General features: G+C 33.9%; 2 protein-coding genes across 4 annotated transcripts; one reads left to right on the top strand and one right to left on the bottom strand.

Annotated features, from left to right (window-relative positions):
* Positions 1-550: 550 nt before the first annotated feature.
* On the bottom strand, positions 551-7,981 carry LOC114421743 (HBS1-like protein). Of its 3 annotated transcripts, XM_028387806.1 has the most exons (12): positions 7,703-7,981; positions 7,510-7,616; positions 7,100-7,255; positions 4,793-5,011; positions 4,515-4,592; positions 3,396-3,931; positions 3,198-3,308; positions 2,620-3,107; positions 2,321-2,489; positions 1,368-1,607; positions 1,141-1,275; positions 551-1,029 (listed from the first exon to the last, which is right to left on the bottom strand). In XM_028387806.1, the coding sequence occupies exons 2-12, from the start codon at positions 7,607-7,609 to the stop codon at positions 898-900; spliced, it is 2,364 nt and encodes a 787-aa protein (XP_028243607.1). In that variant the 5' UTR covers positions 7,610-7,616; positions 7,703-7,981; the 3' UTR covers positions 551-897. The 3 variants fall into 3 exon arrangements, with proteins under 3 accessions (XP_028243607.1, XP_028243606.1, XP_028243608.1); XM_028387805.1 differs by having other exon boundaries at positions 7,510-7,981; XM_028387807.1 differs by lacking the exon at positions 4,793-5,011 and having other exon boundaries at positions 7,510-7,980.
* A 78-nt stretch (positions 7,982-8,059) lies between these two features.
* On the top strand, positions 8,060-11,547 carry LOC114420906 (uracil-DNA glycosylase-like). The gene is made up of 7 exons (XM_028386616.1): positions 8,060-8,140; positions 8,737-8,834; positions 9,033-9,110; positions 9,227-9,275; positions 10,208-10,238; positions 10,407-10,542; positions 11,140-11,547. Exons 1-7 carry the CDS (start codon positions 8,060-8,062, stop codon positions 11,309-11,311), a joined length of 645 nt encoding a protein of 214 aa, XP_028242417.1. The 3' UTR covers positions 11,312-11,547.
* Positions 11,548-13,074: the final 1,527 nt, after the last annotated feature.

The raw sequence follows: 13,074 nt of genomic DNA, 5'->3' as shown, positions 1-13,074 counted from the left end.
TTGGTTACAGTTGATTGGTAATATGCGTGTATATATGTCTTGGATTGTACATAATTGATTAGAGAATTTCCGAAAATTTTGCCAGATTTGAGGTATCTCATTTCATACAATAATCAATGGAATGGATGAAGGGTGCAAGTGCAATTGCACGATACATATATGCTTAACTGGCTTTGTTACGGCCTTAATTATGGGCTGACTTTTCTTTAAGAGCAAATTTAGATTTCGAGGTATAAAAGAGGTAGCTAATATCTATAGGTGGATTGAGAACTTGGCAAAGTAACTCGAAATACAAGGCTACACGTGCAGACTAGCATGTGATTTATTCCTTATACAGGATACAAGTCAAGCAATCTATAATTCTGTATGATTCCAAATCAGCATCTTCATACCAACGATAGTTGATATTAGTGAAAGGGGTTAATCTTTCACATGACAAACTATAGTTCAAATTCCATTAAGAAAATATTTAATATCCGATGCATGTTTCAAGCAGAACTACTTCGATAAAATGATTTCCAAGCTCAAAATTTGATTATAGATATGCAGGTAGATTAATCTATAATGAAGACTAGGCATTAAAGAATAAAAGCAATTGCATCCCTCGTATACTTTTCCGTCTCTTCGTTCGACTAGTTGCTATGATACACAAGTCTAGATTTTTTGAAAAGGCACGCTCTCTTATGATACATATATGGTGAAAAACATACAAAAAAATCTTCACCATTCTTACATAATTGATAATTCACGTGTTAACCCATAAACCTCATCGAGAGTTATATAGCTGCCTGTGGTCTGGGAGCACAACTTAATCCAGGCTAGGATGGCAAACAAAGATGCATGGTCTGTTGAGAATCCCTCCTTGTTATCATCATTTTATATGATGAATAGCACAAATTAACCTTGTTCTTCAATTATTCTTGTCACAACTCCAACAGCAATCGTTCTTCCCATTGATCTTAGGGATACCCTTCCAAGAGCTTTACAACTAGAGAACTCTACCACACAGACTGTCTCATTCAAAATCACCTAGAAATCAGACAAAATTAAAGTCATTCTAAGTTTTGCAAATCCTTGGCATCATAGATGAACAGAAAAGTGAAGATCATTGAAACAATGAGTTTTGCATTGTTTATTCACCTCAATTACTGCACTTTGCTTTGCAGAGAGACAGCGAGGTGACTTTTTGGTCACCTTACCCGTCTTGGGATCAAGTACTGATAATATTCTTGAAACTCTGCCAGGTTCCTTTGCATGGTGTATGTGAAACTCTAACTGCAGAGATAGAAAAATAAAAGAATTTTTCCTCCAATAAAAAAACTGGAAAATAAAGTGCAAGGAATGTCATTCGCATCCATAGTACACACCTGTGTGCCCACCAATATGGGACTTGCACCATCCAACACTAACACTTTCAACTCCAAATGCTTAGCAACTGCAACAGGAAAGTCAGGATGGCATAGTACATCTCCTGCCATCACATGATTTCCATCCACACCTTGCAACGTTACAGCTACATTATCTCCAGCTCTTGCAACAGTACAAGCATTAGAGTCACGCTCCAATGAGCGTACTGTTCCCACAACAGCTGAAGGCATAACCAAGACCTACAATTTTATTAAGAAAAATACAGTTATAGACAAATAGTTTCATTTCATGTCATGTAAGAAAAGCTAGCATATCAAAATTTGTGCCCTTTGAGACATTATTATCTCAATTTTCATGCTAGACAATTTCCTGAATAAAATTTCTAGGTAACATCCCTTGCTGCCTCAGCATTGTCTAACTGAATATGTTGGGGGGAAACGGCACATTTATAAAGAACTATATAAAATGAGTTTTATTCACCAAAATAAAATATAAAATGAGTTCATCAAGTAAATATTGTTTCATAAAATAATAATAATGCTTAATAAGTTGAGTTTAATTTATTTACACTGTCAGCATGAAATATTTTTACACAGACATTCAGTAAAAATCTACCATATCCCCACATCATATTAATAAATAGGATGATGTAATAAAATGGTCAAATCTTATTGAAAGTTTGTATTAAAAAATTATACTAACAGTGTATATAAGTTTTTGGTCCTTAGTTATATTATTACTTTGTGAGTCCTTTTTCAACATTTTTATTTTAGTTTCTACACCAAGTACATATGGTAAAAACACGAAATAAAATATTTAACAAAATATTATTAATGCCTAGCAGAAATTCAGTTAGTTTCAGATCGGTAAATAACACTTCTAATTTGAAGAATTCCAAATTCATATCTATCATTTGATTTTTCATTAACAGCCACATTGCCCAATGGTATACCTTTGATCCACTCCGAAGAGCTCCTGCTTCCAGTTTACCAGAGGCAGAAACCTGTCCAAGTGTAGTTGATTTGATGACATCACATATTGGCATTAGTAGAGGTTTTGAGAATTCTCTAGTAGGAGGTTGGAGAGAGTCAATTGCATCTAATAGATAAGGTCCACCATACCTGTTCACAATGATTCCAGAGTGAAAAATATGTTGAAATTTACATAAAAAAAACACCCACGCCTTCCATAGCCCTCTTCATAGCCCATCATGAAAAGTCAAAATCACACCTAGAGTAATAAAAAAAATACCAGTTTTTTAAACGAGCATCAGAAGGGGATGCCACCAAATTTTGATTTTCCATGGCACTCATGGGAATCCAAGATAGAGAAGAATCTTTGAAACCACAAAAGTGGAGAAAAACTCCCAGCTGCTGCCTTATAAAATCAAATCGATCTTGGGAGTACGCAACAGCATCCATCTTATTTACAGCAACTATAACCCGGTCAACACCAAAGCTTCTGATAAGTTGTGCATGCTCCCTTGTTTGCCCTTTGCTGCCATCCATACCAGCTTCAAATGAACCAAGTGAGGCATCTATAACAAGAATTGCAGCATCAGCTTGTGTTGCCCCAGAAATCATGTTTGGGACAAAATCTTTATGGCCAGGGGAATCGAGCACAACAACATGATATCTCATCGTGTCAAAATAAGCAACAGCCACTGTCATAGTTATTCCCCGTTCTCTTTCTTCAGAACTTTCATCAAGTGCCCAAGCATAAGCAAAGGATCCCTTGCCCTGATTAACCAAAAAAAGGAGCCGAAATTGGCATGAGTTCAGAAACATCAAGCTTTAAAAGCACAAAAAAGATTACCACAATGAAATTACCTGTAACTTGGCCTCCTTTTCATATTTGTGCATTTCTTTCTGGGAGATCCGTCCCAATAGGTGCAGTAACCTACCAGATAGAGTTGATTTTCCAGAATCAACATGGCCAACCTACAATAGACAAACCAAAAACTTTAGTGTCATTGATTCCAAGAAATACTTTCCTGGAACGTACAAAAGAATAGACCATTTGCATACAATTGCAAGATTCAGCTGAGTCAATGTATCTTCAGCTTGTTCAGGGAGCATCCATTTTTCTGGCTTATAAGAAACACGTGAGTGAGTTCCTTTAGCATTAGTGTTATCAGAATTTCCAAATCTTACATCGACAACCATGTTGCTGAAACTGCTGGAAATACTTTCAGGTTTTCCATCTTTGATAGAAGAGGAACTGATGTTATCACTTTCCTTGACTTTTGACCGTGTAGACAAACTACCTGACTTTTCTTTGCTTGATTGAATATCAATTGTACCATTTTTCGAAGAATTTATTTTATTAATATTGTTATCTTTGTCTTTTGACAAAGATTCCGGCAAGCTGTTTGAAGTTTTACCACTTGTTTGCAGATCAATTGCTACTTTTTTGGAAAGCTTGCTCTCAGTTGAACTATCCTGTCTGCTCTTTTGCATTAAGGATGATAAGTTGTCTGAACTTTCAGCATTTGACTGTACAGAAAGTTCATTCTTCTCTCTGGTGCTTGATGAAAGCTGAGAATTAGAGTTTGTAGCTTTGTCTGAAAGCATTACACAAATAAGATAGATTAATATTTATGTACAAGGAATTAGAATTTGAAGATAATAAATACAGAAAAACTATACAGTTTTTCCTAGAAATATTTTTTCATTTTTTGGGTGAAAGCTACCGTGATAAAGATGGCCTTCAGATATTTCCAATTACTTTGACTACCAGAATCGGTGAAAGCTTTCTGCAATTGGACTTAAAACAACCTCCAGGAATTAGAAATCTTTTTAACAGTGATTCAGGGACACAACTTTAATAGGAAACATATTGAACAGCTAAAGCCTAATATATTCCCTGATAATGATCATTCTGTGCAAGATTTAGAGCCCAAAAAGTTATAATAAAAAAAATCAGAAACTTGGAATTCCTTTCCAATAGTATTTCTTTTTCTTTATATAAAAGCGGGGGGGAGGGGGGGGGGGGGATTTATTAAAAGTTTATGGAAAATATTGAAGTGAAACCACAAAGAAATAATGTGAGTTTTCAGTTTAAATGATAGTTAGTAGTGCTCTTAACTATTAAACACATTTTCTCCAACTACTCTAGAGGCAAATTAGATTTGTTGGGAAGGATACCTTTCAAACCCGTTTTGGAAGAACGTAGGCCAGTATAAACCACATCGTCGGGGGATGGAACATTGAACTTGAAAGGATCTGTATACAAAGAAAAGCATGGTTTTATAACTATTATTTAAAAAAGAATAAATAAGTATTTTGCTCACGAATGCAAGGAGTTACAACTTGCAGGAACTTCAACTAATAAGATCTTTCATTGCACAACATTCAAATGTCAAATTTAGAAGAAACTGTTTAAACTAGTCACATGCACATCCTGAATCAAAACTTGTTAAGACCTATGTTTAAATGTGGATGGCTTTGAGTACTAAAATCCTTATGAATTTCATGAAATTCTCCTCGGACATTGTCAAGCTTGTAGAAGTTACTGCCATCTGTCAGAAAACCATCATCTGGCTTTGGAAATAATACAGTCTCTTTGGCAATCTGTTGTTGTAATGATTGAAAAAGAGATCTGGCCAACTTGGATGCTCCAGGACTTTTGGTTACGTCTTCAACTGCACCAAAGACATTGCTAAATAGGTTATAGGAATATCATGGCCATTGTTGTAAACCTAACACTATGCAGCCAGATACATGTTCTCATATTCTTTGACTCTCCTCCCTCCCCCTTTTCTCCTTTTATCAGATTTGCAAAAAGATTAAAACATTATTTTCCTTCATTGAGGATTCCTCATCCTCCTGCTACGCCTTTTATTAGCAAATTATTGTTATTTAACCTTACATAAAAAGATAAAATGGAAAATTGCCAAACAACCAGAAAGACCGAGGAATCATGTCCCTACCGAGGAAAGCTCTCATTCTATCAGGTATCATTTGTAAATTGAGCATTAGCTCTTTGTGAAGCAAAGACCCTTGAAGGAGAGATTGCTCTTTCTATTTGGCTATTCCTTGTTCTTTTCATCCTATTCAATAAAATATTTCTTTTCTTCCCCATTCTTAATTCTTGGTTTGTAACAGTTTAATATTTTTCTTTTTTTGTATCTGGATGATGCAAAATGATCAGTTTTCAGGAACAGAGTTGAATTCCCCCCAAGTTGTTAAAACCAAACAATAACTAATACAAGAGCCCAAATTGTTTATCAATTTAGCTCACTTATTTAAATTTGCTGGTCACTATTTTGCTATTGAGTATTGTCGAGAAATGGACTGGATCCAGTTCACTCTCAAAAAACTAGCTCAGAAGAATAGGATTGCCCAAGTCTTAAAAGGAGTATTTTAGCCATATTCCTATTCAATGTAGGACATCTTAACAGACATACCTCACACCGAGGACAGGATATCTAGTGTGTGAGGTTTGCAAGACTAAACTTGTGGGTGACCAACATTAATACTGAATAGGCTCTTGTACCATATTAGAAATGGATAAGTCTTAACTCACTTCCAAAAGTTAGCTCAAGGGAGGAGGATTGCCAAATTCTTATAAGGAGTATTCTGTCCATATTCCTAACACACCTCACAGTTTAGTGGTTCTTCCTACAATTGCCATCTAAACTGAACTGCACTCAAATCCACTCAAGGATGCTCTACAAACAAGATATACAGCATCGTGATAGTCAATATTCTCAAGAAAGGTTGTAGCATCATGACAATCAACTATTTATACTGAAACTACAATTTTATTTAGAGGAAGCATTTGTCATGAAGGAACAATAATTGCAGAATACAACCATTGGTTATACCAAGTAGAGATGCACCATGGCATTTTTGAGTCAGCACTCAGCATACAAGTTGTGCTTACTAAGCCCATAACTAAATACAAGCTACTTTAGTCACAAGTGTTATGCCATATATGTGCAGATCTAGTTCACATCCAACAGACTACTTATTTTTTGCGTCATAAGGAGGCCAAGCCCTTATGGCACAATATTCTAGGGGCTCTTGATGAGCACATGGTGTCCTTTATAGAGAAGCCTTCAACAATTCATTATAAAGGTTTTGCTAAAAGCAATGAAGCCAAACATAGTGGCAATGTTCAGTTTCTGCAATCTTTGGAGAATTGTGTACATGACATTCTCTTAGACTCCTTCATATGGTCATTTTAAGGCAGTTTCCATTTCGAACAAACAGAGACAGGAAAGCCTTGCTTCATTCTTGATTTGCTTCGTCCCCACATCTAATCCTAACCTGTGATAAGGACAACTATCTTGTTTTAACAATTCTATTTTTTGTCATCTAGAGCCATGCCTTAGCCTTAGAAATAATAAACAAACCAGAATTTCATATAAGTTTTTATCTCAGCTTATCTTTCTACGGACTGAGGATAGAAATAAAACATCCCACAGATTCAAACTAATTGTTGATATTAATAAAGCTAGAAGAACTTAGAAATTTTACATTCCAAGATATTCCAAGTTCCATCTTCCCATATCAAAACAGAATGACAAAAAAAAATTATGTACCACATCAATGAAGACTATCAATTAGGCAACTTTTTCCCTCCCCCCCACCCTAAGCCACAAATGTAAAAAGGCAGAGAGAGTAATTTAAAATTTAGACCATGTAAAAGAGATATCTTTGTCATGCAAAACAAAAGTAAAAAAACCCCAGCAATAAACAAAATTATTCTTCATTAACTGGATTACCTGTTTTGTTACTGTTGGAAGTTCCAGTATTAACCAAGGGACGGCGTACAACACCACAAATATCACAAAAAGTCATACTCTCATCGTTGTCATAAGTGCAAATGGAGCATTGCCAAAGGCCAAGCTTAATGGTCTCTTGCTTTGTATCAGGTCCTCCTGTTACGGCAGAAATTTTTTATTATGAACAATAAACAATGTCAAAATTCAAGTAGTCAGTTCAGTAAAAAAACACTTAGTAGCAATAACTAGCAACCTAACAAGTAACAACCACAGCTCCAAAACAGAGAAACTGCATGGAAATCATGTAGCAGAGCTAAACAGATATCAATGTGAAACTAACACCAAACCCGAGGAAATACAAGTGAAAGAAAGCATCATTGTGGTAAAGAATAAAAATAAAACAAACTAACCATAGTCTTCTGCATCAACATCATCATAAGCATAGTCATCATAATCATCATCATAGTAATCGTCGTCGTAATCGAGTCCGTAATTTACTTTACGGGGCATGGTGGCACTGAGCACGAAAACGATACAGCAGATCAATTAGAAAGAGATTTGGGAAACAGAGAACGAAACTAGGCTCGCATCGTCAATTCGTACGTCGTTCTTTGCGGAACGGTGGGTTTGGCACAAACAATTAACCGTTCCGGAGGTTCATTGGTTAGAGCTACGTGCTAAGCCACCGTTAACCTAGCCCTCTCGAGCATGGAGCATGGAGCATGGAGCATGGAGGGGTTAGATTGTGAAACCCTTACTTTAGTGGAAAGTGAATGGAAATGGTGTGAATAAGTAGGGTCCAGAAGAGAAGAATGATTAGTGTGTGGATCCAAGCAAGCAAACGCGCAAGGGATCGATTGGTTTCCCTACGTGGATGGATGTTCTTGCCCTTTTCACTAATATTGTTAATTATTATTTATATACAGGCTTAAGTATATAATTAATTCATTAATTATATTAATGCAGAAGGATGTCGTCAAGCTCAAATCACCCAAACTTGACTCAAAGAGAGCCTCTTACATCACTTGTTTAGAAACTGATGTAAATAATACAATGTACGAAAAATAATTCCAATTTCTATTAATTGATTAACGAGTATGAAATGGTATAATTATTTTATTTTAAACGAATTGAACCTTTTAATAACAAAGAGATGAAATTAAATTTTAAAATATAATTAAGAGATTAATTATATAATTAAGTTTAATATCATATTTTGTCCATTATCTTGTATAATTATTTTTTTATACATTAAATTTTTAAAAAATTATTATGATATTTTAAATTTTTAAAATGTTAGCAAGTATTTTTAAATGTCATGTTAAACGTTAACATTTGAGATGTGGTCTTTGTTTCTGAAAATATAGACGTTTTTAGTTATTATTTTGATAAATATTTTATTTTCAATATAAACGTTATGATTTTAATTTATAACAACGGTGGAAAATACACAATTTTTGCTATGTTTATAAAATAAACAAACAATTTTTATTTTGTAAATATTAGAAACATTAAAGACATTAACTCAAAAGGACACAAGATTTAAAATATGACATATTGATCCCTGTGTTTCCGTTCCCGCCATTGCTTCTGCGTCATTGAGAACCCTAACGGACTTTTTCCAACCCGCTTCGAAGCGGTTGAAGCCCACTCTCCCCACATCCGACGACGTCAATGCCTCCGCGCTCTCCGTCGATCAACAAACTCTGCGTCGAGAGGCTCTCCAAAACCAAAGGTAAACCAACCCTCCTGTCGTTTCTGATAGTTCAAAACGCAGAATCAGGTTTAGGTGGTGTGAAGTTGGAGGAATAACTTCTCTATGAACATTTATCTGAGAAGACTATAAACATTTTTTGTTAAGTATCTCTGGAGAAGTTTATCGACCCTGATTTTACTCTCTTTTAGTGATTTGTGGGTTTTGTTTTATGTTTAGGACCCTTGTCATTGGCCTGGTCAAGCAATGGGGCTTTCATTCTCAGTCCCTGAAGGAGTCAAAGTCCCTTCCAGTTTGGTAAATATATTTAAGGAGCTTCACCAAGACCTTGGCTGCTCTATTCCAACTCATGGAAATCTTCAAAAATGGGCTTTGCAGGTACAGTATCTGACATGTGCCTGACTTATGTGTAGGGATTTGTCTTTTTACAAAGATTTCAATAAGGGGAATGTGGATCCTCAAGTAATAATTGCAATTGGGACCTTGTCTTATTACAAAGATTGCAATAAGGGGAATGGGGAATGTGCCTGACATGTGCTTTCCTTCATACTCAGATTGACGTGAGAATCATTGACTGAATCTAATAATTTATCTATTTCGAATTTGTCCACTTGTTTACAAGTGTACACTCTGCAATTAAAGCAAACAAGATACATGTGCACATTGTATTTCTTACTACTGTCTGTCTACTCTACACAGTACTCTCTGTAATGGCAAACTAGTAAGTTTATTAAAATAATGATAATGATAACAGCGATCAATGTATTTTCTCAATGCCATATTACAAAATTATTTCATGGATAAATACTTCATAGTATTGAATGTTAAGTACATCGTAAATGTCATGCATGGTGTGAGCTTAATCTTGCTCATTTTTTGAAGGCTCTTTACACAGTAAGTTCATCTTGTGTGATATGCTTAATGGTTTAGTTTGGATAACTTTTTGACAAGTACTTATGGGAGAAGGAAATAATAAGTTAAAATCAATTTATGTGCCTTAGCTTTTTTAGAAGCTTTCTCATCTATCTTTTCCAAAAGCTAAAGTGCATAACTTTATTTTAACTTATGGGAGAACTTTGATTCATTTTATCTCTATTTCTTCTCCGATAAAAGCTCACAGAAAAGTTTATCATAATTAGGCCAATATATTTTATGGTCAAGGCCTCTTAAACGTTTCCTTCAAATGTTTAATATGGTTTGAAGATAAAATCTATGTCAATAACTAAAATTCTCACCTATAAAAGATTGCCAATTAAATATATTGAATAGAAGATGGGTGACTTTTGTGACTTCACCAGTATAAATATTTTAGTTTTAACATAATGGGTAACTTCATTCAGTGAGGGTTTTTTTTGAAATAATATTATCTAATCACAATTTTAAATTCATTTCAGGGTGTTCTCTTACTCAATGCTGTTCTCACAGGTTATACTCTTTATTTTTGTGAAATTCTAATAAAGTATAGGTATCATTATGTTTATAGTATTTCACTACATGCTTGCTTATTTAGTATGAATCTGTCCTGCATTATGTTTGGTGTTTTATGCTTGTATTGTGGTATTCTTTTTACCGGTATTATACTTTTGAGTTCAGTCAGGAAGCATCATGCGAATTCTCATGCCAAAAAAGGCTGGGAACAATTTACTGATGGTATTATCAAAGACAATCTCACAGAAGATGGAAGAGTTGTGTTTCTGTTGTGGGGAAACAATGCTCGGGAGAAATCTAGGTACCGTCATTGTGTGACACTATAGCAAACCTTTGAAACCAAACAGTAACAAAAACTCATTGCAATACTCTCAAACTATATCACCAAGCCTTTTCCAACAAAGTCGCCCAAAATCACAATCACCATTTTTACTCCATACACACTCATCCCATAAAGACTACAACAATCTTTGAAAAGATATCAGCAACAATAATAAAAGAGAAGAGGTCAACCCTTATTATAATACTATAATTACAATGCATTAATAAGAATCTGTTTTGATATATTAAATTTACATTTAAAATTTAATTAATTACATTTAATCAGATAATGAATTTGGGAATGTTACATGGCATCTTTCATTTATATAAAATCTTCTTTTATAATATATAGATATAGATCTAAATATAATAGATTTTGTTTGAATTTATAAACATAAATATTAGGGTACTAATAATTCTCATGATTGTGTAGAAGAGTAATTGAGAAATTGTGAGATAAAATTCTAAGTAGAATTACTCTACAGAATGACATGTGTAACTTTCATAGTTAAAAACAACCAACCCATAATTGGAACCTGCGTTTTGGACTTACGTTGGATCTGTTATGGCAACGTAGGAACCATCGGGTTTTTCGGGACCAAATGTGGAGTGAAGAGTTTCTAGCTCGTCTAAAGAAGCTGGAAGAAGCATGGAAAGCTGCTAAAAATGTTGGTGACAAATTTCCGGCCAATACCGTCTACAACAAAAGCAAAGAGCCAATGAAATGGATTCCGGCAGGGGAATATTGAGAGAAGCTTCCTGTGGGGGAATATTGAGAGATCATAAGGGAGAGTTGTGTGGAATTTTGCATGGTATCTGTATGATCCGAGAGAGAGGGTATTATGACATTGAAGCCCAATCAGATTCTGAGGAGCCTAATAGGCTGATCGAGGAGCATGATTGCTTTCAGATCATTCGAGCTATAAGGGAACATTGTGACCACCTTATGAAAGTGGTGTATAAGCATGGGTTAATTAATTAAGACTTCAAAAAGGATATGTTTAATTTGATATAGTATTACGATTTAAAATTTGAATCATGAAATTTAAAATTTAAAATTTAAAATGTTGTTTAAAAGGAATAAAAAATGTTTTCCTTTACATATATTTTTTAATAACTATCTTATTGTTATTATTTGTGAATTATATTCAATGATTTTATTTATTATTAATCTTTTTTGAGGTCTTCTTTTTTTAAGATGATTTTTTCATTCATAAGATTTAAACCAAGATCTTACTTAATGGGACGGAATCTAAGAACAATAACTTGTTAGAACATCTTTAATGCACGATACTTTATGAGTTTCTTATTTTTAGACATTATTATTTAATTTTTTAACCGTTGGAGATGATCTATATATCATACTGAATTTCTTAAAATTAAGCTCTGATTGGTTATATAAACAACTTTAGAGCATCTCTAATGGAACAAAACATATGATATGACATTATAAGGAGCAATTAAGAGAGATCCTCTAAACAAAATAACTGTATAGGATCATTGTGTTGCTGTTGACATTTTTTAGCTTGTCAAATTGGAAGTGTACAAGTGAACCGGCACTTGTATTATTGTCGGACTAAACTTATTGGCGATTGAACTTTTATTACTTGGGCTCTGGTTGGATGAGCACTGCTGTAAAAAAATACCGGCTACAAATTTTTGTAATAATTGACATGTTTAATAAATATAAAGCAACAGTTTGAAAATGGTTGATGGCTACATTGAATGATGAATTACACTTTTCAGTTATTAAATTGATTGTGCCTCATTTTCAAGAACTAATTTGTGAATTCACTAAGATTTTAGTTGTAAGAGTTCAAAACTATTTTTACTTATCACGAGTTCATTAAAATATTACAGTGAATTACTAATGTACCGCTTGAAATTGTATTGATTGTTTAAATTGGTTGTTAAAAACTAAATATGATGATTCAAGAACAAATTTGACTGGTGCTTTTTTTTTTTTTTCTTTCTCTCTCATGGTATAAGCACGAGTTTTCTCAATTAGCCATGAATCTGTTGTTGATTAATAAGATAATGAAACGGGGCTTTTGGGGGAAATTATGTGTTTGTGCATCTCCATTCTCCTCTTTTTTCTTCTAGTCTTGTTCACTATGAGAAGACATTGTTCCAGAAATCAAATTAAGTTTAATCTACAGAGACTGAAGAACAAAACCAAGAGCTAGATAACAAAGCCTTAACAATTAAATGCGTACATAATTGTTATATTATTTCAAACTCAACTGGATTTACAATCTCAGAGACCTTTTGTCATAATATTTTCATGAACCAATTTGAACAATCAATACAATTTCAAGCGACTAATAAAAAAACTAAACTATGTTAATTTTTTAATGGTGTACTTTTAGTGACTATCACTTTAGCACTGAACATTAGTACAATTTCAAATTAAATTTTCAGAAACTAAATGGATTATTCACTCTTCAAATTACAAATGCAAAACATTATTCTATTTTTTTTAACGTTTGTAGTACATAATTAGTTTTTCAAA

The sequence above is a fragment of the Glycine soja genome, chromosome 8 (genome assembly GCF_004193775.1).
Source record: "Glycine soja cultivar W05 chromosome 8, ASM419377v2, whole genome shotgun sequence".
Taxonomy (NCBI): Eukaryota; Viridiplantae; Streptophyta; class Magnoliopsida; order Fabales; family Fabaceae; genus Glycine; species Glycine soja.
This window is presented reverse-complemented; position numbering and strand designations above follow the sequence as displayed.

Coding starts and splice junctions, on each gene's coding strand:
- LOC114421743 (XM_028387805.1), bottom strand. CDS start 7,609: ATGCCCCGTAAAGTAAATTACGGACTCGATTACGACGACGATTACTAT. Junction 3,309..3,395: donor CTCAGCTGAATCTTGCAATT/GTATGCAAATGG, acceptor TGTCTATTGTAG/GTTGGCCATGTTGATTCTGG. Junction 1,608..2,320: donor CTCTTCGGAGTGGATCAAAG/GTATACCATTGG, acceptor ATAAAATTGTAG/GTCTTGGTTATGCCTTCAGC.
- LOC114420906 (XM_028386616.1), top strand. CDS start 8,060: ATGCAGAAGGATGTCGTCAAGCTCAAATCACCCAAACTTGACTCAAAG. Junction 8,835..9,032: donor GAGGCTCTCCAAAACCAAAG/GTAAACCAACCC, acceptor TTTTATGTTTAG/GACCCTTGTCATTGGCCTGG. Junction 9,111..9,226: donor TCAAAGTCCCTTCCAGTTTG/GTAAATATATTT, acceptor ACTTATGTGTAG/GGATTTGTCTTTTTACAAAG.